Below are 27,088 nucleotides of genomic sequence, written 5' to 3'. Positions count from 1 at the left end.
GTGCTAGTACCAGTTTGGACCACATTTTGCCTGGAGAGCAGCCTTAACTCTTCATCATAGACTGAACATGCTGGAAGCAATCCTCAGAGATTTTAGTCCATGTTGACATGATAGCACCACACAGTTGATGTCTACGTTGCAGGTATAGATATCAGTTGAAGTCATGTATTAACGTTAGCTATCTCAGGTAACCCTGGTCAGTAATTTCAGAAAACTGAAACATCAGTAAGATAAAATGCCTTAATATCTGTATATGTTATTATGAGCCTATGAACCTTTAAGACTCAAGTTAAAGTAATGCATTCCTAAGCTTAATGTGCACGTTCAATACATCTGTAATCACACTGTCTGCTAGTCTTTGCTTTTCAACACTTCCACTTTCCCCATGCTGTGAAAAGCAATGCTGATGTCATTGTTCTAAATGGTAAATGGCCTGTATTTATACAGCGCTTTACTAGTCCCTAAGAACCCCAAAGCGCTTTACATATCCAGTCATCCACCCATTCACACACACATTCACACACTGTATAAATACAGGCCATTTACCATTGTTCTAGTGACTAGAACTAGTCAGAAAGACGATTGGACTAGAATCTAGTCCAATCGTCTTTCTGCCGCCATCTTTAAACCAATCAGCCTCCATGCCACTTATTTTAACTCTCACTGCTCACTGTCCCCTTCAGACTCCTGCGCACAATCCACCTTCTCAACATCTCCCACGTTGCTCAGAGTTTCAGCCAAGTCTCCATCTTCATCACCACCATCAGGGTTTAAAATCCAAGGCAGTCCTACCTACTGAAGTAGTAGTTAAATCATTTAAATAAGTTAAGTTTAAATGAAGCTGTCTGATTTTATTTGACATTTATTTTAAAGATTATAATAGTTATGATTATGCTTTCACATATGTAAGTTAAATGTAATAAAACTAAAACGTATGATGTATTTTAACAACACTGTATGATTTTGATGTGTACTGTATATATATATATATAAAAAATAATCTTATCCAAAGATTGGCGTGGACTCGAGGAGTTCAGAAAACCCTTTTTCATATTTATTTGTAAATTGTTAGATGTTTTTTTTATTGTTTTTTTTTGTTTTGTGTAGTCATTAACAGCAGAGCAAGGAAGCCGAACCAGCAGGTAATCATCACAGTTTGAAATAAAAACAGAATCAGTAGGGCAGATAACACATAGGGACTGCAGAGTTGAATCAAGAGTCAAACAGTGTACAATAGTACATATCAGCTTCAATTTAATGACTCATCCCTGTCAGAATACGGAAATATTCCCTTCCCACCAATCTCAACAAATTTGCAAAATTTGCAGCTTCTTTTATTAGGGACAAACTTCCATCATTCCAGCATTTCAAAGGTGTTAATAAGTGTTGCCTCTGCTGCCATGAGCTCTTTAAATGGAGATGCTTCAGTTCATGTTTGGCTGAGGTTTTGTGGCATGTCAGAACTGCACGGCACTCGGTGGGATGTCAAACATAGATGGGTCAAAGTCCTGCCCTTTGAAAGGTGACCCTTCAGCATCCCATCCCTTCTTCAGCATCTCATGCACTTTCTGCAAAGAAACATGGACACAGATATGTTATGTATGTATCTTTCATGCTAACAAACATCCTCACAATTCACACACAATCTAGGTGCACTACAGCAGTGACTTCCAACTATATTTGTCAGAATAGGTTTTAAGGACTTGACTCAATAACTGAATATCATTTAAGCCGAATTATAAGATAAACGTTTTTATTTTACAGAAATAATATAGATAATATAGATATAGCCTGTGTGTGTGTGTAATGAATAGTTTGTGTTATTTTTTAATTTGCTCCTTACCAATTCGTGACTTTGTGGCTTTCCCTGCAGCTTCTGGTGGTAGTCAAATGTGAGCCTGTCCAGAACAGCATGCTCCTCCTCATCCACTGTTGCCATGGAACGCTCACGGTTAATTTGGTTTATATCAATCTCCTTTTCGCCTTTGAGCACCGCATTCCACCAAACCTCTGATGTCTTGTTCAGTGACAACTGTAATTCAGAGACAGGATGTTCAATTCAAATATGTTAGACAATCTTTGAAAAGCCAACACTGGCTTTTGATAAAATTACTTTTTTGAGAGCAGAACTCATTTTTACACTTATCCTGTTATTCCAAGCACTAGAGAGCATTAACTCTTTCTAAACTAAACATTAAATGAAAACATCTCATTATGCAATGCAGAGTCTCTGTAGAGTCTAGTGTTCCTGTACATGACATTAACTTAATATCCCCACAGGGAAAGAACAATATCTTACACAAAGATAAGCAATTTAATAGTCATTAACATGAACAAAATTTGATTTTTGTCTTCGATCACCACATTATTCATCATCTACAGCCCTTGTCACCTTCGGTGTACAGAAAGGTTGGACTGTAGCTCCTGTTTTACTTTTTATTCATAGAGAATTGAATTTTCCAAATTAAATCGGAGCTTTCAAACTCTGAAATGGAAAAGTCAATCTTTAATTTCTCCATACTACATTAGTGCAATTCCTTCTTCACCACTCTCGCCTCCTCTCTCCTGGCTTGGCTTCGTGTTTTACAATTGATTTTAAGATTTCGCTGATCAGCTTTGAAGCAAGTTCTGGTTCTGGAACAGCTATGACAGCCTCTTATGAGCCAGTAGTCAGGCCAGTCAAGCCAGTGCCAGTGACCTTCTTTCTTCTTTTTACTACCATAAAACCAGATGTTAGCTCCTGATAGGTGTTAATCCCTCTTGTTAGTTCATATTCTGATAACTCAAATAGCAGAAGGTGCACTCATTGCCACATTTTCTTCAGGAGTGTTCTTGTTGTTATTACAAAAATTAGATAATGCTTATGTGTACTCACAACCACACAGTGTCCAGGTTCCAGACTCCACAGAGAGTTTTCAGTGTTGATCTTGTAAGTGAATTCACCCTCCATCAGTGTCTTGTCTTCGGCTCCATCCCTCACACATACTCTCACGCCACTGGTCTGCAGACTAACACTGACCTGTGGGCCGTGAACACAGTTACAATAAGTAAAGTGTTATAAAAAAGTATTACTGGTGTCTCACATAGTTAAATAGACCTGCATTCACCTGTCTGCCTTTAACAACCGTCTTGGGCACAAACACGCGGACCTCCACATCCATGTAATCCTGAGACCAGCTGTAATTTTCCCTCACTGCCCCATTGTAACTGTCGGGATTGGACTGGAAGTTTTCTTGACGTCTAAAACACAAAATTCAAACACAATTTTTATATAAACGTCTTAAATACTGACACTACATTTTGAAATGCATGAGCCATTTCAGAATCAAATTAGAAATCATTCGTTAGTGCAAAGCCTCATTATTTAAAATGTTTTGAAGCTACCAAAGTTAAGTAAGAACCACTGTTAAGCTGGTGGAAACCCTGCACACCCATACAAAATTTAATTTAATAAATTTAATACAAGTCTAACAAATCCAAAATAGCAATTTTAGTTTTGTTGTCTCCCCGAAAACAAAACAAACAAAAAATAAACACCTTCAAACTATAATTTCACAGGAAGATTCCACCTAAGAGTGAAGCAGAGGCTGAGATCCAGTGTCACTTGTTGTCACTACTTCTACTTCTTTTGAAAGCTGTCTTTCTGTTGATTTCATCAAGATGACCTTAAGGTCGCAATGAACCAGCTTCCAGTCCAAGTATGAAGTTGATGGGATGAAATTTAGCAACTTGAAGTCCAAGGCCACAGCCCTTGACTAGAAAAGGGTAGAGTAGCCCCTACAGGTTGTGTACAAGTTGCTGCCACAAATGGAGGAGTTAAAATATTTTGGAGTCTTGTGGCTACACAGGAAGCTAATGGCTTTCTGCTAGGCCTCAAGTCTAGTACATGTAGTCACTAAACTTTCCAAATACAATAGAGAGTTCACACATGTTTTTTCTGTTTTCCCATCTCACTGTTTTCATACAGTGGGGCAAAAAAGTATTTAGTCAGCCACCGATTGTGCAAGTTCCCCCACCTAAAATGATGACAGAGGTCAGTAATTTGCACCAGAGGTACACTTCAACTGTGAGAGACAGAATGTGAAGAAAAAATCCATGAATCCACATGGTAGGATTTGTAAAGAATTTATTCGTAAATCAGGGTGGAAAATAAGTATTTGGTCAATAACAAAAATACAACTCAATACTTTGTAACATAACCTTTGTTGGCAATAACAGAGGTCAAACGTTTACTATAGGTCTTTACCAGGTTTGCACACACAGTAGCTGGTATTTTGGCCCATTCCTCCATGCAGATCTTCTCGAGAGCAGTGATGTTTTGGGGCTGTCGCCGAGCAACACGGACTTTCAACTCCCGCCACAGATTTTCTATGGGGTTGAGGTCTGGAGACTGGCTAGGCCACTCCAGGACTTTCAAATGCTTCTTACGGAGCCACTCCTTTGTTGCCCGGGCGGTGTGTTTTGGATCATTGTCATGTTGGAAGACCCAGCCTCGTTTCATCTTCAAAGTTCTCACTGATGGAAGGAGGTTTTGGCTCAAAATCTCACGATACATGGCCCCATTCATTCTGTCCTTAACACGGATCAGTCGTCCTGTCCCCTTGGCAGAAAAACAGCCCCATAGCATGATGTTTCCACCCCCATGCTTCACAGTAGGTATGGTGTTCTTGGGATGCAACTCAGTATTCTTCTTCCTCCAAACACGACGAGTTGAGTTTATACCAAAAAGTTCTACTTTGGTTTCATCTGACCACATGACATTCTCCCAATCCTCTGCTGTATCATCCATGTGCTCTCTGGCAAACTTCAGACGGGCCTGGACATGCACTGGCTTCAGCAGCGGAACACGTCTGGCACTGCGGGATTTGATTCCCTGCCGTTGTAGTGTGTTACTGATGGTGACCTTTGTTACTTTGGTCCCAGCTCTCTGCAGGTCATTCACCAGGTCCCCCCGTGTGGTTCTGGGATCTTTGCTCACCGTTCTCATGATCATTTCGACCCCACGGGATGAGATCTTGCGTGGAGCCCCAGATCGAGGGAGATTATCAGTGGTCTTGTATGTCTTCCATTTTCTGATGATTGCTCCCACAGTTGATTTTTTCACACCAAGCTGCTTGCCTATTGTAGATTCACTCTTCCCAGTCTGGTGCAGGTCTACAATACTTTTCCTGGTGTCCTTCGAAAGCTCTTTGGTCTTGGCCATGGCGGAGTTTGGAGTCTGACTGTTTGAGGCTGTGGACAGGTGTCTTTTATACAGATGACGAGTTCAAACAGGTGCCATTCATACAGGTAACGAGTGGGGGACAGAAAAGCTTCTTACAGAAGACGTTACAGGTCTGTGAGAGCCAGAGATTTTCCTTGTTTGAGGTGACCAAATACTTATTTTCCACCCTGATTTACGAATAAATTCTTTACAAATCCTACCATGTGAATTCATCGATTTTTTTTTCACATTCTGTCTCTCACAGTTGAAGTGTACCTCTGGTGCAAATTACTGACCTCTGTCATCATTTTAAGTGGGGGAACTTGCACAATCGGTGGCTGACTAAATACTTTTTTGCTCCACTGTATAGTACATCACACAGTTGTCCATTCCATATCCTATACACATCACTTCATCCAATATCGAGGCACGTATTCCTTCTCCTCTGTCTTTTTCAAAATTGCTGACATTTGAGGCACTTTAGTCTGCACATAGCATTGCTCGCACACAGTGCAGAGTGGTTATACATTATATTTCCAGAAATATTCACTTGTCACCCTTCATATGTATGAGTATGATATTGGTCCATCCTTTGCAGCTATAACACAAGATTTAGGAGTGTGTTTATGCACTGTTCTTGAGCTAAACTGAAGGTCACGTAAAGTTTCGAGTTCTGCAGCGATTGACTCCACCTCAGCACACTATGCACCTCAGCATCTGCTGATCCCTGTTCCTGTGATTTTACATGGCCTACCACTTTGTGGCTGAGTTACTGTCATTTCCAATTGCTTCCACTTTGTTATAATATCACTAACAGTTGACAGTGGAATATTTAGTAGGGATGAAAATTCACAACTGGACTTGTTGAAGAGGAGACATCCTATCATGGAACCATGCTGGAATTCACTGAGCTCCTAAATGTTTGTAGAAGCAGTCTGCATGCATAGGTGCTTAACTTTATACACTGGTCGCCATGGAAGCGATTGGAGTACCTGAATTCAATTATTTAGATGGGTGAGTGAATACTTCTGGCAATATAGTACAGCAAAGTACAGCAGAACTAAGTTGGTTAGCAGTGAACATTTTCTGTCTTAGTTTATAAATATAAATATTTTCCATGTTCTCCTTGTTTCTGCCTGGGTTCTCTCCAGGTACTCTGGCTTCCTCCCACAGCCCAGAGACAGGGGCAGGGTTAGGTTAACTAGTGATTCTAAATTGCCTTTAGGTGTGAATGTTAGTGCAGTGGTTGTCTGTCTCTCTGCGTTAGCGCTGCAACTAACCTTCACCAAAGTCTGCATCCTGTCACAAAGTCATTTTAAGGCCTAAAATTGACCTTGACAAGTGCATTTACTGAAACACTGTAATGTGCAGAGTAATGTTTATGTTGGACCATATTTAAAACAACAGATGGTTCAAAGGTTAAAAAACGCTAGTAGCTACTCACCCTGCTTTGGATTTCGAGTTGGCTGCAGCTGCCTGATCTCCACAAATTGCTGGACTGCTGCTGCTATCCTGCTGAGAGCAGACGGATGTGCCTGAGGCTGCTGGAGCTGAAACATCCCCAGAACGTGAGGGGGAGTTCTCCATCTGCACCGCCTCTGTACTCTGCTGCTTGGTTTCATCACAAGGCTCAGAGGCAACCTCCAGCTCCTGAACTGCAGGAGGAACATACCTAGTCTCCTCTCTCTTCTTCAGATTGCTCACTGCTCTCTCTCTGTCGTGCTCCGCCAGCTTCTCGAATGACTTATATGTCTGAGGAAAGATTTAAAGGTTATCGCTTATCATCATTTGAGAGGCAGACAACTCTAGATTAGGATATAACCTTCACCAGTCTTAGGACAATAACAAATGTATTGCTATAGGTCTGTGGCTCATATAGACAGCAAGGCTATCACCAAGCACAGGAGTTATTTTGTATTATGTAGGTGTTAATTCATCGACGAATCACTGCAGTGTAAAAAACTCGAGGACCACAAAAGTGTACGTAACATTATAACAGCTTCATTTTTAACCTGTGATTGTAAATAATATGCATGTGCATAAACTGTACACTTAGTCATGTGTGTTGCCAAGGTATTTACATTTAGCAGGTTAAAATGTTGAGAAATTTCACCTTAAGCACCATCTTCTCTGCCACACCTGGAGGGAAACCCATCTTATCATTGGGACTCGACAGCAGGCGATAAAAGTCCGTCTTGCGGTACAAGAACCCAAAATAGACCTGCAGAAAGTCCTGAATGTTCCCAACATGCTGCAGGATCCCCAGAAGAGCATTATCGTACATCTCTGTCATCTCCAGCGGCGACGCCATCGCAGCTTTCAATCTTTATTCCTCTCAACAAGTCTTCAAATGATTCCAGCCAATACTTATCCCACCAAAATAATGACAGTTTGCCAAGAAACAAGTGGGACGAGTAGGATAACGCTACTTAGCAACTACTTTCCTCTTTCCAGAACAATACAAATACTTCCGGTGCAACGTTTTCAAAATAAGTGTGCAGTCTTTGACAAATATCGGATACCGGGTATCAAAACAAACAAAACAAAACCACAAGCTATGGCTATTTGTAGTGTTTTTGTGTATTTATTTATTTTTTTAATACATATAAATTGAAACAATCACGCATTTAGGACCCCCCCCCTTTCAGTTCTTGACTTATATTTATGTATTTATTCTTTAATAGCACAGATAGGCTAAGCAACTTTAGACTTACCTTCACTTGTTAGGCGAACCACTGCAGTGTGGACCCACTACAAATAAAGTAGAAGTATAAACGAACACAAATAATCGCAAGAAAAGTGACATATGTTTTCAAATAGGGTATATGGTTTCAAAGAATCTCTTTTTAAATAAAGCACAGTTAATACATAACAGAAACATAATAATAACTATAAAATTACTCAAGTATGCAAGAAAAGTTTTTGTACTAATGCATATTATACACAATAATAATATTAATGTTTAAAGCAAATTAATCATTAATAATTAAAATAACGACTATGGTTAAATTAAAAAAAAACTAAAGAGTACGTATTAGGTAACAAAATTTATATTTTAAAATGCATCTGTTAAAAATAGGAATTTTAACTTGCTTTAAAAACAATTCGTACGAGAACATGTTGTGAGGAAAAACTTTGCAATTAAACTGTAAATTAAACTGTGTGTTTGCATACAATTTTCGTTCAATGTCAATAAAGATTCTGATTCTGATTCTAGAATATCACTCATCTTTAACTTAAAACTTTTATTTTCCCTCTTTCCGGTTGGTTCAGGTTAATAGTTGTCCGGTGGAAACTTGTGGAAACTGCCTGTGGAAAAAACAGTTCCAGTATACAGCTCAAGTTCAGTATAGAAACGTTAATTTTGTTATTTTTACGTGTTATAATTATTACCGAGCTTTCGTAAACCTTCGGCTATTTATACAGTAATAAACAGAGTGACTGCTGTGTTGTAGTTTAGTACCACGAGTTAATTATTTGAATAAAACATGGCGGCGTCCTTGAGCAGCATAGGAAACGTGAGGGTGCTGGTAAGAAAGTCATTTTAAACCGTAACATTTACTTAATTTCCATGAAGTCTTGTTGACCGTGTAGCTATCGGCGTGCACCCATTAATTTAGCGCTACGTTTGGTAAGGCTTTATATATATAAACAATTTTAAGCTAGGGGTTAGCTAACTTGCTCTTGGCTGCCTAGGTTTCTATGATAAATAGCAAAAATTTCAGACATGTAACAAACGTTTGTGTCACTTTGTTACTACTGCGTTGTATGACCACAGTTTGTGGCACTACGAACCTGAATTATCAAACATGGAAACATCTATAACAGCCTTTTGCCTTATCAAAATATCTGAAACTGTATTATGAATACTAAGAACGGCAACTAAGATGTCGACAAATACCTTTTAACAACTCGTTACTACACAACTTTAAAACAATTTGCAATAGGAATGATTCACAAGACAGTTTAGACTAGCTGTGATTTAACGATACAACATCTCTGACACTATGTCCAAGACATCTGTGCACTGTGTTGCAGAGATGCATTATATGGACAAAAGTGTTTTGCCACCTGCACATTACACCCACAGGAGCTTCCATGATATCCCACGCTAAATCCATAAGCATTAGTGGGGAGTTGCTCCACCTCTGCAGCAAAATCAGCTTCCTACAAGACTTAGGAGGCTGTCTGTGGAAATAATTGTCCATTTATCAAGAAGAGCATTAATGAGATCAGACACTGATGTTAGACCTGAGGGCCTGAGTGAAAATCTCCATTCCTTGTATTTTCCTTTCTTAACTTGGTTTGAAATATTTTGCGCTACATTATTAAGCAACTGAAACAGCCTCTGCATGTTAACACAGGAAGAAAATAAAATTCGCTGAAACCCACTGTTCACTACAGTCACAGCTTGCTGTCATGATCCAAATATTAATGTTTGTACGGATAATACTCCAAAAGATGTCTTGATTATAATTATTTGTAGTAATAAGTTATTAGTTTTAATAAGTATTCTTGTTTGTCCAATGCTAGCATGCATGATTGTTTCACAGACTAGCATTAGCAGATGTAATGACTGCCAGAGTGGTCAGTAGGTATTACAATTCAAGCACAATTGCTTCAGACATTTCAGTGTTTGTCTTGCCCAACACCTCTTCCTGCTAAGTAGGAGTGTTGCATCAGCAAGGACTTCCAGCTTATCTTTGCTAAGTCAAACATGCTGAGCCACATGCTTTGACATCCCCATTGGGAAATAAGGGAGAAGCCAGATGTACCGTTTTGCTTTTGAAATGATTTCTGACCATCAATTCAATATTTACTCACTGGTTTTCACTCTCACCACATTACCTGTTTTGCAGAGCGCCTTAGCTTGGTCCAGCTCATTGTGCAGCTTCTCTGGAAGCAGGGGCCTCCATGTTACTGTGTCGTGCTGCAAGGTAAGCGGCCTTGACCCTCTCAGGGCTGTTGTATCAGCAACACTAACTGTTTAACATAGTGTTTATCTTTTTAACTTTCACAGTATTCTGATACTTTACCGGAGCCACAGTCAGAGTGGTTCAGAGGTCACAACCATTTAAAAAAAAAGAAGTAATTTGAGGTTTTTTGTTGCTTTTACAAAGGCTGTTAGGTTGTTATAGATGATTAACTTTCAATGGGTCTGATAGTGTTTTCTCCAAATATACCCAAGATGTGCTCTTTTGTCTTTCTCTTTTACAGAATCGAGCCGCTCGTATCCGAGTAGGGAAAGGAGACAAACCTGTGACCTATGAGCAAGCGCATCATCCTCACCACATTGGCCACCGCAAAGGATGGCTGTCACAGCACACCAGTAAGCATGACTGAGATTGAGAATATGCTCTCGCTAGGCACATTTGATTTTATGCACACTGTCCTCTCACATGTTTGGTCATGAATTAGTTAACTCAGTGATTTTTATGGAAGCAGTCATTGGTGCGGATAGCTCTCAGACAACATACCAATCATCACTGAGTCCAACCAAACTATGCACTTTAGCTTGAATGCTCCTGTGCCACAGACTTAAAGTGTTGTGCACAGGCCATCCACACACTGATACTGGGAAACATTTCCATGTTTTCAAAGTGTGTCCAACACATTTTCCAAGTCGAAACTCATTTTAGCATTTGATTAAATATTTTTATCTGTTCAAGAGAACCACAGCAATCAAGCACCTTCAAAGAGAAAAGCTGGCAAGACCCAGTGCTTCACCCACTGCTGAGGCTCTCCAGTTAGTCTCTCATCCTGCAGTTGGATACAATGGGGAGATCAGCAGTCCTTGTTCTTCTGTGGAGATTTGCTGGAAGCTTGAACTAGAATTTGCAGCAAGTGGAGAACTGATTAGGCTGCGTAGAAGAACGAGAACCACCATCTCTAACTGTTCTCAAACTATGAGGTTTGGGTCTGTCTGACCATGAGATGAGAGACTTGCTGGAGAGACAGCTGATTTTTGACTTATCAAAACTCTTTTTGACTTGATGGTCTATAAAGCAAACCAATGGATGTAGCCGCTGTGACATCACCTGTTGGTTCTACACTGTGCATTTTGAAGCCTCCCTGTTAGTATTTTGCTTGCAGCCCAGTTGGCTTTTTGGAACCAGAATTTATTGTATTAGTCTGTTAATTACCATACACATGCTAAACAACAGAGCAATAAAATAATAGAATTTCACTCATCAAAACTGCAGCACGAACAGGACAGGTCCAGTTCAGTGTCTCAGATTATTGAAGTGAGGCCGAGCACACAGCTTTTATCTGCTGCACGTCAGTGCACTTGTTTCTGTCGGGAACAATTTATAGAGTCATGATGATTGTGCTCTCCACAGCCAGACAGCAGCAACTAGTGGTTTCATTTTATAATCTTTTTAGACTTCATCAAACGCTGCTCTGTCTTTTGATACTTTTCAGTGTCTCCATATGGTGTTTGCAGTTTATTACAGAAAATGCATAATTTAAGCAAAATTAAGACCTAAAGATAAATATTAAACTTTTCAACTATATCTCTAAACATAATATTAAACATGGTAAAGAAACTTAAAATAAGATTTATGTTGTCTAATGTGACTGTGAGCCTTATTAATAAATATTTTGCTGAAGAGGCAGTGATCTTTTCGTTTGCACATCTTTGTCCATCAGCCGCAGCTAATGTGTAATTCAGTCCAAATTCCTCTTAATCTTTCACGACAGCTCCAGTTTTTTTTCTCTCTTGCTGATAGGTAACCTCAAAGGAGAGGATGGGGCAGCTGAACGCACTGTAGAAGATGTCTTCATTCGGAGGTTCATGTTTGGGACGTTCCACGGGTGCCTGGCCAATGAGATTGTCATCAAAAGGCGTGGCAATTTGCTGAATGTGTGCGCAGTGATGCTACAGAAGTTACCACCACAGAAGTTTTACTTCCTGATTGGCTATACAGAGTCACTGCTGTCACACTTTTACAAATGCCCTGTCAAGTTAGAGATTCAGACCCTGCAGGATAAGATTGTGTACAAGTACCTCTGATTAAACTGTCCGTAACCATTTTCTCTGTAGATAGTAGATGTGCTACCAGTTTCTACCTTTTTGATTTTTGAAAAATGAATGAGCAGATTTCAAATATTTGTTTTATTTATGTCCTCAAAAGGATTTTAAGTTAGGAGAGAGGAGATCACTGTTGTTATAAAATTAGCTGGTGAAACCTGTTGCATTTTCTACAAAATGCTCATCAACTTTTGTTCCTGAAGTTAAATAAATGATCAAAACCTTGAATTCTAAGAGATACTTTATAGTGCTGGTTTGCAAAGGAAATTGACATAACTGCACATATGAGTATTTAAAATGTGAAAATACATCAAACACTGTGTCATCAGCAGATTTACAGACAGGTGACAAAAGAAATACTTGAACCTCTAACCCCTCCCGGAAGAAGATCCAGAGCTCCTGGATGCTGTGTGGCAATTTTGTTGTCGTGATTTGGATTCACCTCTCCTTTTAAAGGAGAGTGTGGATCTGATCACCTTTATCCTATGAAGAAACATTTCTACCCTGAGTGGGTTTTTTTCAGCAATGGAAAAGCCCCCATCCATCCATATCTTTTTAAAGAATGATGTTGCATTTTTTGCTTTCTTTTCAAGCTCGTTAGATGAGGTGTGGAGTAGGAGTGACAGAGGGGTTCATAGTCAGGGTGAGATGACAGAGATATCAGGGATGGCTCTGAGTCCCTTCATGTTTGCAATGCTGAATGACAGGTTGACAGATGAGGTCAGGCAGGAGCCTCTGTGGAATGTGATGTTGGCAGACGATCTGACCTTTTTTTTTTTTTTCTTCAGATGATTAAATTATTTTACTTTGCATACAGAAACAAAATTATTTCACAAAAAACAAAAAAATAGGTCAGAGCTCTAGTTTTTTCTCATCTGACCAAAGGATGTGCTTCCAGTATGTATAATATTTCTCAGTTTGTATTTGGCATACTTCCATCTGGCTTCACGATGTCTCCTCTGTGGTGAAGTTTTTCTTGGTCTGCAGCTTCATAGTCCAGTCCTCTGCAGGGTTCTAGTGGTTGTCTTGTTTTAGGCTACAGTCTTTAGAAACATGTCTCATTAGTTTTCAATCCAGAGTCTTTAATTGATTCCTCTTCTATTATGATCTCCAAAGCCACATGCTAACACAACACTACCTGAACTTAAATCTCAAAGGTTAATTATCTTGCTAATGGTGTTCCATCTTCACTGTGTGAAAGAAGGCAACGCATCAGAGATGCTTGACTGAGTTGTATAACTCAAATGTGCATTTAAGGTGTAATGTTAAAGTCTTTTTAAAAAGTCCTCTGCAAAACTAAGACATCTTACTATTCATCAGTGATAAAGGAAACTAACATAAGTAAAGGGAGAATAGCCCCAGGTTTCTTTTCAGCTCTGTAGCCAGGCTAAGAAAAGAATCAGAGCTCAGTTATGCCAAATGTCAATCTTGGTGTAAGCACAGGTAACTCTACCTGACACACCTTTGATGAGCTGATCAAAACACTTTGTCAGGTTTTAGGAATTACCTGATAATCTTGGAGGGGAATTAAAGCTGGCCACCTAGGCCAACTATAAAATGTACACTTCCCCCCCCAAGGAAATTGACTTGAACCCACTACAACGTCACATTAAGAAGGAAACCTACAAAAAAGTGCATTTAAATGTTTCATTTAATTTAATCAGTTTCATCACAGTGCAGATTTGTTCACATTTTAAAGGCACATGCACCACATCAGTGCGAACATATGGCTGACAGGATTAAAGTGTTCATCTTAAACATCACTGTGCAAAAGTTCCCTTAATATATTCCTTGCAATAAGAAAACATATGAAAAATATCAGCATGTGTTCCTGCTACCAATTTAAAAAAGGCTCTTAGTAATAAAGAGTTCAGTTTTTTAAAAGCCGAGTTCCTTCTTCAAATCTGAGACACAATACTGAAAATAAACTGTTATACTGGATACAGGACATGGTGAACATTTCAGACTTTGTCTTTCATTGAAAGGGTTGCAGAGATAGTTATGAGAGTACAAAGATCTTTTATGGAAACTAAGCTTTTGCCACAAAAAAAAAAAAAAGCATAAAAAAAGCAAAATGAACAAAAACAAAAAAGAATATTGACACAATACATCTCCACATTATACAGTTAGAAGCAGCTTTTGGTTTGGTCAGATTAGCATAACCATGTGTAAACCTACTTACATGCAGTTGCTTAAATTTTCTGTGCTGGCTAACTAATAATTGGTGGTATGTTTATACTGAATGAAAAAAAAAAAGTTAAGTCATATTAATCCCTTCATCCAACTCATGGAAAGCATTTAAATGAAACCCTAGAATATTAAACCAACTCTTCAAAGACGATGATGATGAGTCACAGTTTCAGTGTAGCAGTAAACCTTTCTCTTAACTGCTCACAATCAAAGTAAGAAGAAGAATCAAACATTTTGTGTTTCCGAGAATGGTGAAATGTTCAGAAGACACTGACTATGCCTGAAAATTGCAGTTTATACACAAACACATGACAGCATGGGGAAAGCAGGTTATCTTAGAGGTGCTTTACGCAAGTATTTTATATGGGAATTTCAGACACTGCTAAGCAGCTAACTCTTTCCCATCTAACGTTTTTCAAATTGAAGACTGGCCACTGAGTCCCTCCAAAACCTGGACTTAGTCCTTGCACTCTGCAGTCTTGGTGAGCCTGGCATAGCAGTAGATGAGCCAGTTCTCCACCAGCTGCCAATTTTGGTAAGGATGTTCCTCCAACTTCCAACAGATCACCAAGAGTGCAGAATAAGGTCTACCATTTCACTGCAGAGACTTGATGGAGAGGTAGAGGAATGCCATAACACTGAGCTTACATGTAGCACCTTTGAAAAACAAAAGTAAACTTACAAGAGAAGCTAGACGAGTGTGGCTCAGAAAGACGGCAGAAATTTTGACTCGTAAAAGGAAAAGTACACTGATAATACACCAACTGTGAACCCTTTTCCAGTACTGATGTTTAATCCAACATTTTGACCGATATCTGATAACGATTGGGTAAGGTTTACTTTGTTGTCTTTTTTCTTGCTTTTATCGACATCATATAAAAAAAATTGACAAGTCTTTTAGATTTTTAAATGTTTGAACATTTAGTGCAAATGCGTGCACACGCTGATAACAATCAACAAGGTCGATACTGGCTGATATCAGTGTTTACCAGATATGTCAATCCATCTCTATTTACTGGTAGATAGTACGAAATGTTGATTGCGTTATCATTGCACGCAGGCAAGCTGTCTTCCCCCAAATACAGGCTAAGCTAACCAAACTTCTAGTGGTGGCTTCATATATATCTGTATATATAAACAAGTTGCATAATTTGTGTCCCTGTCATCAAAAGAGCAAATTTCCAAAGAAAGTAATGACTCTGGGCCCCTGAAACTGACACAGTTAAGTGGAATACAGCCACCAGTCACTTTATTTGTCAACCATGTTTTTTTTTTCCTGTCAGAATCTCATCTCATATATGTAAAAATTTGGACAGACTGATCCCACCCTCCTTTCAGACTTTGGTGTGGTCATCGTTTGGCAGCTTCTTTGGCGGTCTTATTTTTGCTTGTAATCCCGGCAGCTGTCACTCACGCAGGACTGGAGCTTTATGAGCCGCTGGTTCATGATCTGCAGGATGGAGGGATCCACCTTCTTCACGATGTTCTCCAGCTGATGCGGGTCCGACGTCAGGTTATAGACTTCTACATACGACTTGGGGGGTAAAAAAAACAAAACAAAACACTGAGAAGCTTCACATCTACTTTCACTAAAATGTGTCCAAAAAACAAAACCCCCACACAAAAAAGTCCCGGGAGTACCTCACTGTCTGCAAATTCACAGTACTGCATGTTCATTTTGCTGTCCAGAGTTCTGACACAGGCGTACGTGTTGTTGTAGGCGTCTTCACAAACACAGTCTGGGAAACATTGCTAAAGACAGTGAAAAATGTTACAGTGAAGGTTTCTTGGGAACAGAGCAACAAACTTTCAGAATCGGCAGGAGCAATATGTTTTGTGGCAACATGAACCCTATTTTTAGGCTTTAGTCCACAGTTGTTTCCAATTAGGAAAATTGCCATCTATTCTGAATTTGCTATTAAAAGGCACTTATTGGAAATTTCCTTACAAATTTGCACCATTAACTCAAGCCATTAATAGAATCTGAACAATTAACTGACTTCAGTTACTGTGTACTGACATCATGAAGCTCAATAGAGCCAGGCTATAGTTTAGTTTCTATTATAAGTCAAGTAGTGAGTAGCATCCAGTCTTCCCTCAGTGCATTATCAAAAAAGCAAAGAGGAAAACAGTGGAAAGGCTGAGAAAATACTTCTACTGTATTCAGCTCCCTTTTTTGGTATCATAATACTTTGACACTGAAGAGAAAAAAGGAATTATTTTAAATAACTTTTTTTCCCCCTTTTTCAATCAGAGATTATAATATTACTGGAAACTGGAAGCATGTTACATTCAGTGGTGACCAGAATAGGAAGCCTGCTTTTGTAGGTACTCACAGATACTCCTGGACCTAATTTAGGGCAAGTAGGGTCTGACGTTGGCTGTCCTTCTCCAGTGTACTCAACAAGGAAGTATGGTCGTGCAGTGCCATTACGCAATGAAGGAGCCTAAGATAAAATTTGGGTTAAGATTTAGCATGAGGGAAAAATAAGTGAGAGTCAATGTAAAGAAGCAGCTGACCATCTGAGCGAGGAAAGACTGCCCGTCCACATTCACAGACGACAGATTGACTCCAGCTATGTCCAGTATGGTGGGAGCCAGGTCTATATTCAGTACTGGAGCCTGGAAGAAAAAAAAGACATGAGGGGGGAAAAAAAGGTAAAAAACAAAAAACAGTTCCAGAGACATTAATATGCTTTTAAGCAGCTGGAGTGTGTGTTTTAGTGGAGTATTGTTCTGACCTGCAGCACCTGCTTGGCTTTTATGCCAGGACCGCGGACCATTAGCGGAATCCTGATGTCAAATTCATAGAGCTGCCTCTTATCAATGGGCAGCGAGAACTGACCTGGAACAGCAAGTACAGCTGATTACACCTAGATCTAATCAATCACTAGGCAGCAACTCAAGGCATCAGAATGAGGATGAAAGGTGATTTCTGTGACTTTGAACGTGGCATGGTTGTTGGTGACAGATGGACTGGTCTGAGTATTTGAGATACTGTTGATCTACACGAAGCTCAATCATCTCAAACTGGTTTACAGACAATGGGTTCAGTGTATTCAGATGCCCTCCATTCGCCACATAATTGAGTGCCTTTGGGATGTGGTGGAATAGAGGATTTGCATTGTGAATGAAAATCTGCAGCAATTGTACGATACAATCGTGTCAGTATGGAGCAAACTGTGAGAAATGTTTCCAGCATCTCGTTGAATCTAGGCCATAAATAATTAGGGCAGTACTGCAGTTAAAAGGGGTTTCAATGCAAAGAAAGGTGTACACAGTAAACTGGCAGGTGACTGTGCAAATACCTATAAGCTCTCAGGTCAGACTGGGGAACACAAATGTAACCTGTGACAAACAATTTACCCGCTATTGCTTTTAAAACAACATCAGATGGTTTAAAATAATTATTTCATTCAGTTGGGTGATTATTTGTTGCTGTCATTACTGTTTATTTACAGGTTTTTGTAGTTTTTGCACATTTTTATTACTGAACTAATCCCATACAGACAGGTCAGTCATTGGTCAATATGGGTTTATTATATTTATCATTCATATAAGACAAACCAATCTGAAGATTTTTTCTTTTTTAAACATAAAAGATACAGAAATGTTGCAATTACATATGTTCAGCAGAGTGCCTCAGATTCTGGTTTTTTTGTTTTTTTTTAACACAAATCTCTCAGCATTATTAGAAGCGCATGTACATGACAATGATCTGGAGTCGGATGGTGTCTTTACAGTAAGAGATTTATTTTTCCTGTACTGGCTTCTCTTTATTGACTCCCCGTTATATCCAGACTCAATTTTAAAATCCTTCTCCTCACATACAAGATGTTGAATAATCAGGGCCCATCTTAAAGACCTCATAGTACCATATCACCTCAATAGAGCACTTCACTCTCAGACTGCTGGTTTTCGTGGTTCCTATCATTTTTTTTTTAAAGTAGAACGGAGACAGAGCCTCAGTTTTCGTGCCTCTCTCCAGTGGAATCAGCTCCCACCTTGGATTTAGGAAACACACACCCTCTTTAAGAGGGAGAGGGACTTTTGATAAAGCATTTAGTTAGGGATGGATCAGTTGACCTGAATTTTCCCTCATTTCTTCTTAACTCACTATATTTTAATACATCACTCTGCACTTAGTCATCAATTACTATTAATCTCTGGTTTACTTCCACAGTGTGTCTTTTATCCCTGTCTCACTCCCCTTACCCCCAACTGGTTGTGGTAGATGGATGCCCCTCCCTAAGCCTGGTTCTGCCTGAAGTTTTTTCCTGAGTTCTTCCTTTGCCAACATTGCCAACAGGGTGTTGTTCTTTTGTTCTGGTTTTCTCTGTATTATTGTAGGACCTTCACCCAGCAATCACTTTGAAGTGACTGCTGTTGTAATTTGGGGCTATATCAATAGACTGAATTGAATTAAATTGAATTATTTTCTATTACCCATGGTATTTCTTGAAGAAAACAAACCATAAAAAAGGACCTAAAAGTAACTTAAAATGTTTTGGTGACTTGCATTTATGCAATGCAGCCAGGGGGCTAAAAATTAAAAATTAAACTGTCTTCTGTAACCCAGCAGTATAAATCCAGCTCAAGATGACACAGACAGAAGGTACAGAGCATGAACTAATCGAAGATTAAATGGAGGAGTTTATCAAAAACAGACCTGTGTGGTAGCCGTTATCTGAAGTGTAGAAGATGTAGGTGTTGTTTAGCTCCTTTATACTGTCAAGTTTCTTCACTAGCTTCTCCACCATGTCATCCACAGATAACAGGGTCTGCCACCTGCCAGAGACATCAGAAGTTTTTGGATGTACATGCTAGGTGGAGAAATATTTGGATGTTGATATGATTTTCATAATTTTGGATCTATACACAAACAAAATGGATTTTAAAGAAATCAATAAAGATGCAGTTAAAGTGCAGACATAGGCTTTAATATGTCAGACTGAACACAAATACTGATTTTACCACTGAGGAACTGCAGATAACTGCAATTACTCCTATGATTCAGGGATTTTGTTTTCTAAATTGTTTAGACTGGTTTAATATCTCCAGTTGTTTGCAAGTGTGGAATTTTGCTTTCCTGAACCCATTGGAACAAATTTTATTCATAACTTTTAGTCATTTGCAATTTTTTTTCAAGCAATTAAAATTAATTGTTTATTTGTTATGTAATTTCAGACCAAAAAGGACCAAACAATGAGTACCCATTCTAATTTCTTCTATTTTACTTCAGTTTCAAGAAAGGCTTTGTCCTTCCTAAGTCAATTTCTAATATTTCTTATCTATGGGGGAAAAAAAAAAAAAAAAAAAAAAAAAAAAAAAAGCTCTGGTGTTGACCTCAACAACCCCAATGAAGACAAATAGGGAGGATGATCACAGGATCCTTTCCATATTTTTAAAAATACAATACCATAAAATTCAAAAGCATCATGCAGAAAACTCTGAGGTAGTTGAATAAATAATTGATTAAAAAAAAAAAAAAAAAAAAAAGAACTTTGTAAATCAGAGGATGCAGCAAAGAGTGATTTCCAGAATTCTAACAGCTAAAATATATTAATGCTTTATCCCTGCTGGCTCATGAGGTTAAAACTACAATTCGATTCAATTCTGTGTCAAATTACAACAACGCTTGCCTCAAGGTGCTTTATATTGTAAGGTACAGACTCTACAATAATGCAAAGGAAACAGAGAGAAAACCCTAACAATCAGATGATCCTCTATGAACAAGCACTTTGGCAACAGTGGAAAGGAAAAACTCCCTTTTAACAGGAAGAAACCTCTGGCAGAACAAGGCTGCGGTGAGGGGAGGAGGAAGACAGAAGAAAATAAACAAAAACAAAACTAGTTTTACCATTTTTTTTTTACATTTTCTTGTTTGACAGTGGTGACACTATTCTGACTTTGTCTTCTACGAACTATGCGCTTTCATGCAAAAAGAGACGTACGCTTAACAATTGTACCTTTTCCTGTATGCATTATCCAGGAAAGTGATTGAGCTGTTTGGCATCGGATTAGGAGGTTGGCGCAGCAGCCAGTGTTTATCCTAAAGCATTCACAAAAATAAAAGATTCATTAGAAACAAAATTAAAAACCACCATCATCATCAACTTTATTTATAAAGCACTTTAAAACAACCACAGCTGACACAAAGTGCTGTACATTGGAACTGTAAAATAAAATTACATGAGATATAAATAAAACACAAATAAAAGAAGAGTGAAATCATTAATTAAATAACTACTTCAATTAAAAGAGAAACTAAGTCTCACTGAGGTTAAAAGCCAAGGAATAAAAGTGGGTTTTAAGACGTGATTTAAAAGTGGACAGTGAAGGGGCCTCTCTAACATGCATGGGCAAATTATTCCATAATTTTGGAGCCACAATAGAGAAGGCCCCGTCCCCTCTGAGCTTCCTCCTGGATCTCGGTACCTCCAGGAGCAGCTGGTCAGCTGACCTGAGAGACCGACAGGGTATGTGGGGATGAAGAAGCTCAGAGAGGTAAGGCGGGGCAAGACTGTGAAGGCATTTAAAAACAAACATAAGAATTTTAAAATTAACTCTAAAAGACACAGGCAGCCAGTGCAGAGAGGCCAGCACGGGGGTTATATGCTCTCTTTTTCGAGTTCCTGTTAGGAGTCATGCAGCCGCATTTTGAACCAGCTGCAGACGTGAGAGCAACGACTGACTGACCCCCACATAAAGTGAGTTACAGTAGTCCAGGCGGGAAGAAATAAAAGCATGGATCACTGTTTCAAGGTGCTGCCTCGAAAAAAAAGATTTTACTCTTGCCAGTCGCCTTAAATGATTAAAACTGGACTTCACCAGACACATAGCATAACATTCTTGAAAAGGCATACCTTCCCTGGCTTGTTAAAGCTGCCATCTCGAGGGGCCTGGACATCCTTGAACTCTTTCTGGTACTGAGGCGCTGCAGTCCAGGGGGAGTGACAAGCTGGAGGGGACAGCATCAGGAAGAACGGATGTTGAGGGCTCCTGTCATCCAGGAAGTGAAGAGACCGGTTCAGCTGGATTGACAAACAGGCACAGACTTATTACATGACTGCTGCAAAACTTACATTTCTTTAAAAGCTTAGCTTAGGCAAAAACAAGCAGACTTGTAAAGAAATGAACACCAACTGTATAAATGTATGATGTAAGCTACAAAAGTGCCATCTGAAAGTCATTATCACCCAGGGATGTAAAAATACAGTTGGTCAAAAGCCACAGTGGACCGTTCTAGGCTGTTACTCTCTTTTTCCCCAATTTGAAATGTAATTTTGATTTTAGTTTTTGGTTTTTGCCATCTAAGTTTAAGATTTATAGATCAGTTAGTATGAGAGCCCATATATACACATAAACTACTGCTTTCTTTGGCCAGTGGGACAGCAGCTGCACAACAGAACCAACTTCGAGTCAAAATGAAAGTGAAATATTAACCAGCAAGGGTTTGCAAAAATTCAAATGACTCTAAGGGTGCAAATTACTTATTTTGTTAACCATATAAAATATGGACAAACTGTAAAATTCAAGGATAACAGTCAATTTCAATGACATCTTTTCCTGTTAATTAAGTTTCATTTACGTTTTCCCTTTTGTGTCATAAAAGAAAACTGTTTTCAAGACTTCCATCTCATCATCTTTAAACAGAAGCACAAAACTGATGTAACACATCAACAAAAGCTGAATGTCAAATATCACTCACATGTCAGCTTACTAGCCAGTGGGGCAGCGGTGGTTAGCAAGGCTAAAAAAATGCTCCCTCCCTGTTTTACAGAATAGAATTTTATAAAGAAAAAAAAGACACCAAGCCTATCTATGTGGGAGTATTTTTATAATAAGAGCTATTTATGTTCGGTCACAGACATGAAACTTGATTGGAAAACAGAAGTTCTCATGCTGAATCTCAGCTTTTCCCTGTTGTGTGGATGAATGTGTCAGCAAATCACTGACATTTCGAACCTGCCTTGATGGCTTACAGACATTAAAACTAGGACTACTATCATCTTTCTTCATGAAATGAAGCCACACCTTGGACCAATTCTTTCTCTCCACCGTTATTCTTTGTTGCAAGCAATCATGACAACAGCACATGTGACAAAGATCATTCAGCTCTCATAAACTAAATTTAGAGTAAGATAAACAAATTCTTTGAGTCACCTGATAAGCAGCAAGTGCGTGAAATTTAAACCTTAAATATAAACACAAAGAAACCAAACATTTTTACCAAAACTTGAATGTAATGTAATGCGTCCCACAGAAACTAAATAGCCCTTTCTAATATTAGCTTCTTTCTTGCAACCCTTTTATCGCCAGCTACTGCATTAGCTGATGATTAACCTGTCACAATGCTGACTGGCAGAAAAACACCACATTTTATGTTTCTATGCCAGCAGCTGACTGACTGCAGAGGTGAACAACCATACCCTCTTTTGTAAATTCACCCTCAAATGTCCCAAAACACACAATATTTCCCACATACTGTTACTGCCACATTTCCACAGTGTGGCAGTAATAAATAGAAAGCATATCCATGTGCATGCACAAGCATGTGTGTTCACCATATAATAAATAAAATAAAATAAAAACCCACACAGGCACCAGCCACCAATGACTTCAACAAACCGCACAGAGGCATACCTGCTCATTTTTGCAAAGTATCAGTAATAAAATATTAGAATTTCAGCCACCAAAACGTCTTGGATAGTCTTTACCAGACAGCAGTTCATATTATTTTCAGATAATTTAATTAAAAATGAGGTCCAGTTTAGTGACATGAATCAGTATATGTGAAGCTGAGCTGATGGCTGGCAGCTATAGCCAACAAGTTGTTAAAGCAACCATGACCCTACTGCCAATACTTAGAAGTTCCACCAAAATTCACCACCATATAATTGTTGTAAAGTAGGGAGCTATCCACACTTCCTTAAACTATTCCATAAGTACATTATGACACTAATTAAAATGCAATCAGCTTCATGTTCAGCACAGCAAAGCCAGCTGAAGTATGAGGCAACAGATTCAATTCAATTCAATTTTATTTATATAGCGCCAAATCACAACAAAAGTCGCCTCAAGGCGAGATCAAGGCAGATCTCAGTCTGCTCCATGTCCTCCAGCTCAAAGATAATCTCTGGACAAAACAAGGTCTCCAATGACAAGAGACTCAAGACGGCTGAATGATATCAAGTAATATCACACATGATGTCAAGGACAGCACCTAGCTGGAAAGCATTGAATGCTCAAAATAAGAGTCAGGTAAATCAACCACCAAAGATAAATGAACCACATAAACCACGTAATGAACTCCCTCCACTTCAAATCTGAGGGTCTGATTACTACTCACTATGAGGTCTGTGAGGTAGTCGTCCTCGTAACTGTCACCGTGCTTTTCTTCTTTCCCATTGACTGACAGAGTGTAGTTGTAGTACTGAGAGTTTCCCACCTGTAAGTGCAGCAAAAGGTGTCATGACAGAAGTACTTAGGAGAAATTGTGCATGTACATGTTACTTGTGACTCACCAGTGCATGCCACTGGTCCCAGCCAGGTGGAATATGGCCAACACTTCCTGCTGCTTTGCTACCATACTGAAAGTAGAAGGTACAGTTAGCTCAGTCGGCTTCAAGAGAAATGATGTAACAAGCATCTTCAGGGCTTCATACTGACAGTCCTGCAGAATACTGTTTTGTAATGAGTCAGCGATCACTGCTGAGTCACCTTGTGGGACGTGTGTATCTCCATTAGCTGTATCTGCTGACTGTGATATGTCACAGTCTCTGCCAAATACGTGAGTGAATAAAATGAAAACACAACACAAACACTGTTGGGCTCCCAACAATATTTCAACATTTAGAACAGAAAAAATCAGTCATAAGCACGGTGTATTCATTGTACTGCCTGTGTGTTTTGAAGTTTGGAAGCATTTGGACGTGTATAATGCTTATAAAAGTATATACATGTACAAACCTGGTTAAGATATTTCCCAGAAAAGAATGTCTGGTATTTCAGTTTGTTGAGGTAGGTGGGGAAGGCCTCTGCCTCGGGGCCTTTCTGCCACTGAAGGCTGGAGCAGTTCCCGTTGAGGGAGTTGTTTCTCACCTCGTGATTGTGAGGGTATCGACCTGTCAAAATACTGCTCCTGCTGGGGCAGCACAGTGGCGTGACTGTGAACTTCGCAGGAGGAAGAAGTGAGAACAGGGAGAAAGGGGGAGGGAGAGAAGCGTGACAGCAGAAAGGAGGATATGAGACTCATTTATTGTGTAATCACTGGTGCAAACAGTGCTTCAAGAACATTTGAGTTTTGCTTTCATACACACATCTTGTGCCATATCTTTGATTATTGTCTTGCAATGTATGTGGTTTTGCAGATTTGATGTATCTGATTCATTATTATCATAATATCTTCGTTACCATGGGCAACATATCAGAATATTATATATTGTATTTGTCTGTGATTCCCACCAATTGCTCTGACACTTCAAGAAAAGAATTTTTCTTTCTTAGTCAAACTGCTCACATCTGAAAAATGACAGGATTCCCCAAGTAGACACTTGTAAAAGGAAGTCATAATAAGTACGTTTGGGAACCAGTGGTTTAATTTTCACCAACATATATTGTTTCATAAACTTGTAATGTGATTTATTGTGTGACACTTCAATCTACAAGTAATTACAACTGTCGGAAAATATAACGTAATAAAATAAATGTCTCCCTGTGAAATGTAGTCTAGTAAAAGTATATGTACTGCATAAGATACTCACAGAATTCACAAATGTTGCTCCTTCGTCTCCTATATAGGCTTTTGCCTTCTTCATTGGTGTCTGTGCAATAGAAACAGACAAAGTGACTCACACCATAATGACAGTACTGGAGAAGTAATAGATGCTACAAGCACAAACTCAAAACATTATGACAGTATTAGCTATTGTCGAAACATCTACTAGAAAGGCACATAAAGTAATCTCTTTTAGCTAAACACTTGATCAGCTGACCATTTTTCTGTGAATGGATCTTTGTGGATTATTCAAATATCTGGTGGTTCCAAACATCTGGTAAAGAATTTCACAGGACCTAATAAGAACAGGTACCAGCTTTTGAAAATACATTAAGTGCATTCCAGATTTCTCCTTTTTTTTAAAAAAAAAAAAAATGCTTTCAATTCTGAGCAAAATATTGCAAACATAAATGTGCTTATACTGGAGAGACCTTTAAGGTTGCACGTCACTTATAAGCAAAAATACACACAGGAACAGATGTAGGACTTGAAACAGGAATAGAGTTAACTGAGCAATTGTTTCAGAACCCATCTGCTTTCCAAGCATGTTAGAAGCTGAACTTAACATTTAGGTTAAAAACACTTGTCGTAACTTCCAGAGTTTCAAATAGATTAATTCCAAAACCAAGTAGGTCCTAACAAAATTTCATTAAAAAAATGCTATTATTTCATGTAGAAAACATCCGCATGTTGTGTAGAATAGATATCAACTGAAGGTCCTAGGCCCTCGGGCCTGGCTGTAGTTTCGTGTAATACAAACTTGTACCACAAGATACTGTAGCCATAATTTAACGCTGCAACTCATAAAAACACGTTGTTTTTTCCAATGACGCCTGACAAATGAAAAAAAAAAAAAAGTATGAAGAGCGTGGGTGGCACACTCGTGCACTGTCGCCTCACACCAGCCCAGCAAGCACCTTTGATGAAACTTTTAGTTAACACATATGTACAAACTAATCACAAAAATGACCTTTAAGTTCAGTCTCAGATCAATACTGTGACCGCACATTTGTATCTTTAATAAATTCGCATATATTGCATTTTTAATTGTTAGTTTTATTTGCTCAATTTTATTATTTTTTATATATCCAGCCTGTCTTTCTCAAAAGTCATAAACTTCCCACAATTCTTGTAATTCTTTCATCATCTGACAGTTCAGCTATTCAACTAACTGATTAACAGGTTCAAAGCACCGAGGAGGTTAAATCTGAGAGCTAGCCCGCAAAACAGAAAGAAAATAGAGCGTGTGTTTGTCTAAACTCAGTATCAGGTGACCATAAACAGGACGTTTCAAACAGTATGAGCACTGCATGACCTCACTACAGAAACTGTCAAGTCTCTGAGGAACCGACACGAATGACAGGCTGTATATTTCTAGAGTGAATTCACTCACCATCCCACCTATCTGAACATCCTGGTCGTCGACAAGCACGAGGATAATGTTGCTCGGTTTGTCGCTTTCTGCACACCTGACGCCGCAGGTGAGCAGCGCAGACAGCAGCGTGACCAGGGACAAGGCAGCGGAGTGTCCGCCTCCTCTCTGTGGGCTTCTGGTCGCACCAGCTCTGATCCTCAGGTCTGCCATTGAGACACCACAGCGCCGGGCCTGGTGCTACACGAAGCCACCGCTGCCGTTCAGCAGCTTTGCTTTCCTGCACAGGGGAGGCTTGCTGGAAAATGAGCGTGATCCGGCTGGACCGGACACACTGGTAGTTTTAAAGTTTGAGGAAGTGGATTAAGAGTCTGCGATCATATGATCACACTGAGTGGGAGGAGAGAGGACTGAGAACACCGTGTACAGCACGGCTTCAGAGTGCTTTTATTACTTTAGTTTGCATTTATTTAAGTTTAATAGTGACATTAAGTCACCAAGCATAACAAA

At 39.1% G+C, this 27,088-nt stretch overlaps 3 protein-coding genes across 3 annotated transcripts; 1 reads left to right on the top strand and 2 right to left on the bottom strand.

Annotated features, from left to right (window-relative positions):
- Nucleotides 1-1,032: 1,032 nt before the first annotated feature.
- On the bottom strand, nucleotides 1,033-7,678 carry nudcd3 (NudC domain containing 3). Its single transcript, XM_085280660.1, has 6 exons — nucleotides 7,317-7,678; nucleotides 6,648-6,955; nucleotides 3,108-3,240; nucleotides 2,876-3,019; nucleotides 1,844-2,032; nucleotides 1,033-1,568 (listed from the first exon to the last, which is right to left on the bottom strand). Exons 1-6 carry the CDS (start codon nucleotides 7,512-7,514, stop codon nucleotides 1,458-1,460), a joined length of 1,083 nt encoding a protein of 360 aa, XP_085136786.1. The 5' UTR covers nucleotides 7,515-7,678; the 3' UTR covers nucleotides 1,033-1,457.
- An 809-nt stretch (nucleotides 7,679-8,487) lies between these two features.
- mrps24 (mitochondrial ribosomal protein S24) lies at nucleotides 8,488-12,464 on the top strand. The gene is made up of 4 exons (XM_085280659.1): nucleotides 8,488-8,733; nucleotides 10,063-10,140; nucleotides 10,421-10,532; nucleotides 11,935-12,464. Exons 1-4 carry the CDS (start codon nucleotides 8,692-8,694, stop codon nucleotides 12,216-12,218), a joined length of 516 nt encoding a protein of 171 aa, XP_085136785.1. The 5' UTR covers nucleotides 8,488-8,691; the 3' UTR covers nucleotides 12,219-12,464.
- A 1,405-nt stretch (nucleotides 12,465-13,869) lies between these two features.
- Nucleotides 13,870-26,943, bottom strand: gnsb (glucosamine (N-acetyl)-6-sulfatase (Sanfilippo disease IIID), b). Its single transcript, XM_085280658.1, has 13 exons — nucleotides 26,600-26,943; nucleotides 25,193-25,252; nucleotides 24,399-24,602; nucleotides 23,954-24,019; nucleotides 23,779-23,877; nucleotides 21,293-21,460; nucleotides 20,396-20,478; nucleotides 19,096-19,214; nucleotides 17,168-17,271; nucleotides 16,947-17,048; nucleotides 16,763-16,873; nucleotides 16,068-16,178; nucleotides 13,870-15,960 (listed from the first exon to the last, which is right to left on the bottom strand). The coding sequence occupies exons 1-13, from the start codon at nucleotides 26,789-26,791 to the stop codon at nucleotides 15,805-15,807; spliced, it is 1,575 nt and encodes a 524-aa protein (XP_085136784.1). The 5' UTR covers nucleotides 26,792-26,943; the 3' UTR covers nucleotides 13,870-15,804.
- Nucleotides 26,944-27,088: the final 145 nt, after the last annotated feature.

The sequence above is a fragment of the Mchenga conophoros genome, linkage group LG7 (assembly GCF_057382185.1).
Source record: "Mchenga conophoros isolate Kocher_MC1m ecotype Shallow Benthic linkage group LG7, M_conophoros_male_GT1.1, whole genome shotgun sequence".
NCBI classification, from domain to species: Eukaryota; Metazoa; Chordata; class Actinopteri; order Cichliformes; family Cichlidae; genus Mchenga; species Mchenga conophoros.
This window is presented reverse-complemented; position numbering and strand designations above follow the sequence as displayed.

What these genes read in the sequence shown, in the direction of transcription:
- nudcd3 (XM_085280660.1), bottom strand. Translation starts at nt 7,514, where the DNA reads ATGGCGTCGCCGCTGGAGATGACAGAGATGTACGATAATGCTCTTCTG. An exon ending in AACCTGGACACTGTGTGGTT is followed by an intron (nt 2,033 to 2,875) that starts GTGAGTACACAT and finishes TCTGAATTACAG; the next exon opens with TTGTCACTGAACAAGACATC. An exon ending in AGCCACAAAGTCACGAATTG is followed by an intron (nt 1,569 to 1,843) that starts GTAAGGAGCAAA and finishes GTTTCTTTGCAG; the next exon opens with AAAGTGCATGAGATGCTGAA.
- mrps24 (XM_085280659.1), top strand. Translation starts at nt 8,692, where the DNA reads ATGGCGGCGTCCTTGAGCAGCATAGGAAACGTGAGGGTGCTG. An exon ending in TAGGAAACGTGAGGGTGCTG is followed by an intron (nt 8,734 to 10,062) that starts GTAAGAAAGTCA and finishes CCTGTTTTGCAG; the next exon opens with AGCGCCTTAGCTTGGTCCAG. An exon ending in TTACTGTGTCGTGCTGCAAG is followed by an intron (nt 10,141 to 10,420) that starts GTAAGCGGCCTT and finishes TCTCTTTTACAG; the next exon opens with AATCGAGCCGCTCGTATCCG.
- gnsb (XM_085280658.1), bottom strand. Translation starts at nt 26,791, where the DNA reads ATGGCAGACCTGAGGATCAGAGCTGGTGCGACCAGAAGCCCACAGAGA. An exon ending in GGGACCAGTGGCATGCACTG is followed by an intron (nt 23,878 to 23,953) that starts GTGAGTCACAAG and finishes CTGCACTTACAG; the next exon opens with GTGGGAAACTCTCAGTACTA. An exon ending in AGTCTTTCCTCGCTCAGATG is followed by an intron (nt 16,874 to 16,946) that starts GTCAGCTGCTTC and finishes ATTTTATCTTAG; the next exon opens with GCTCCTTCATTGCGTAATGG.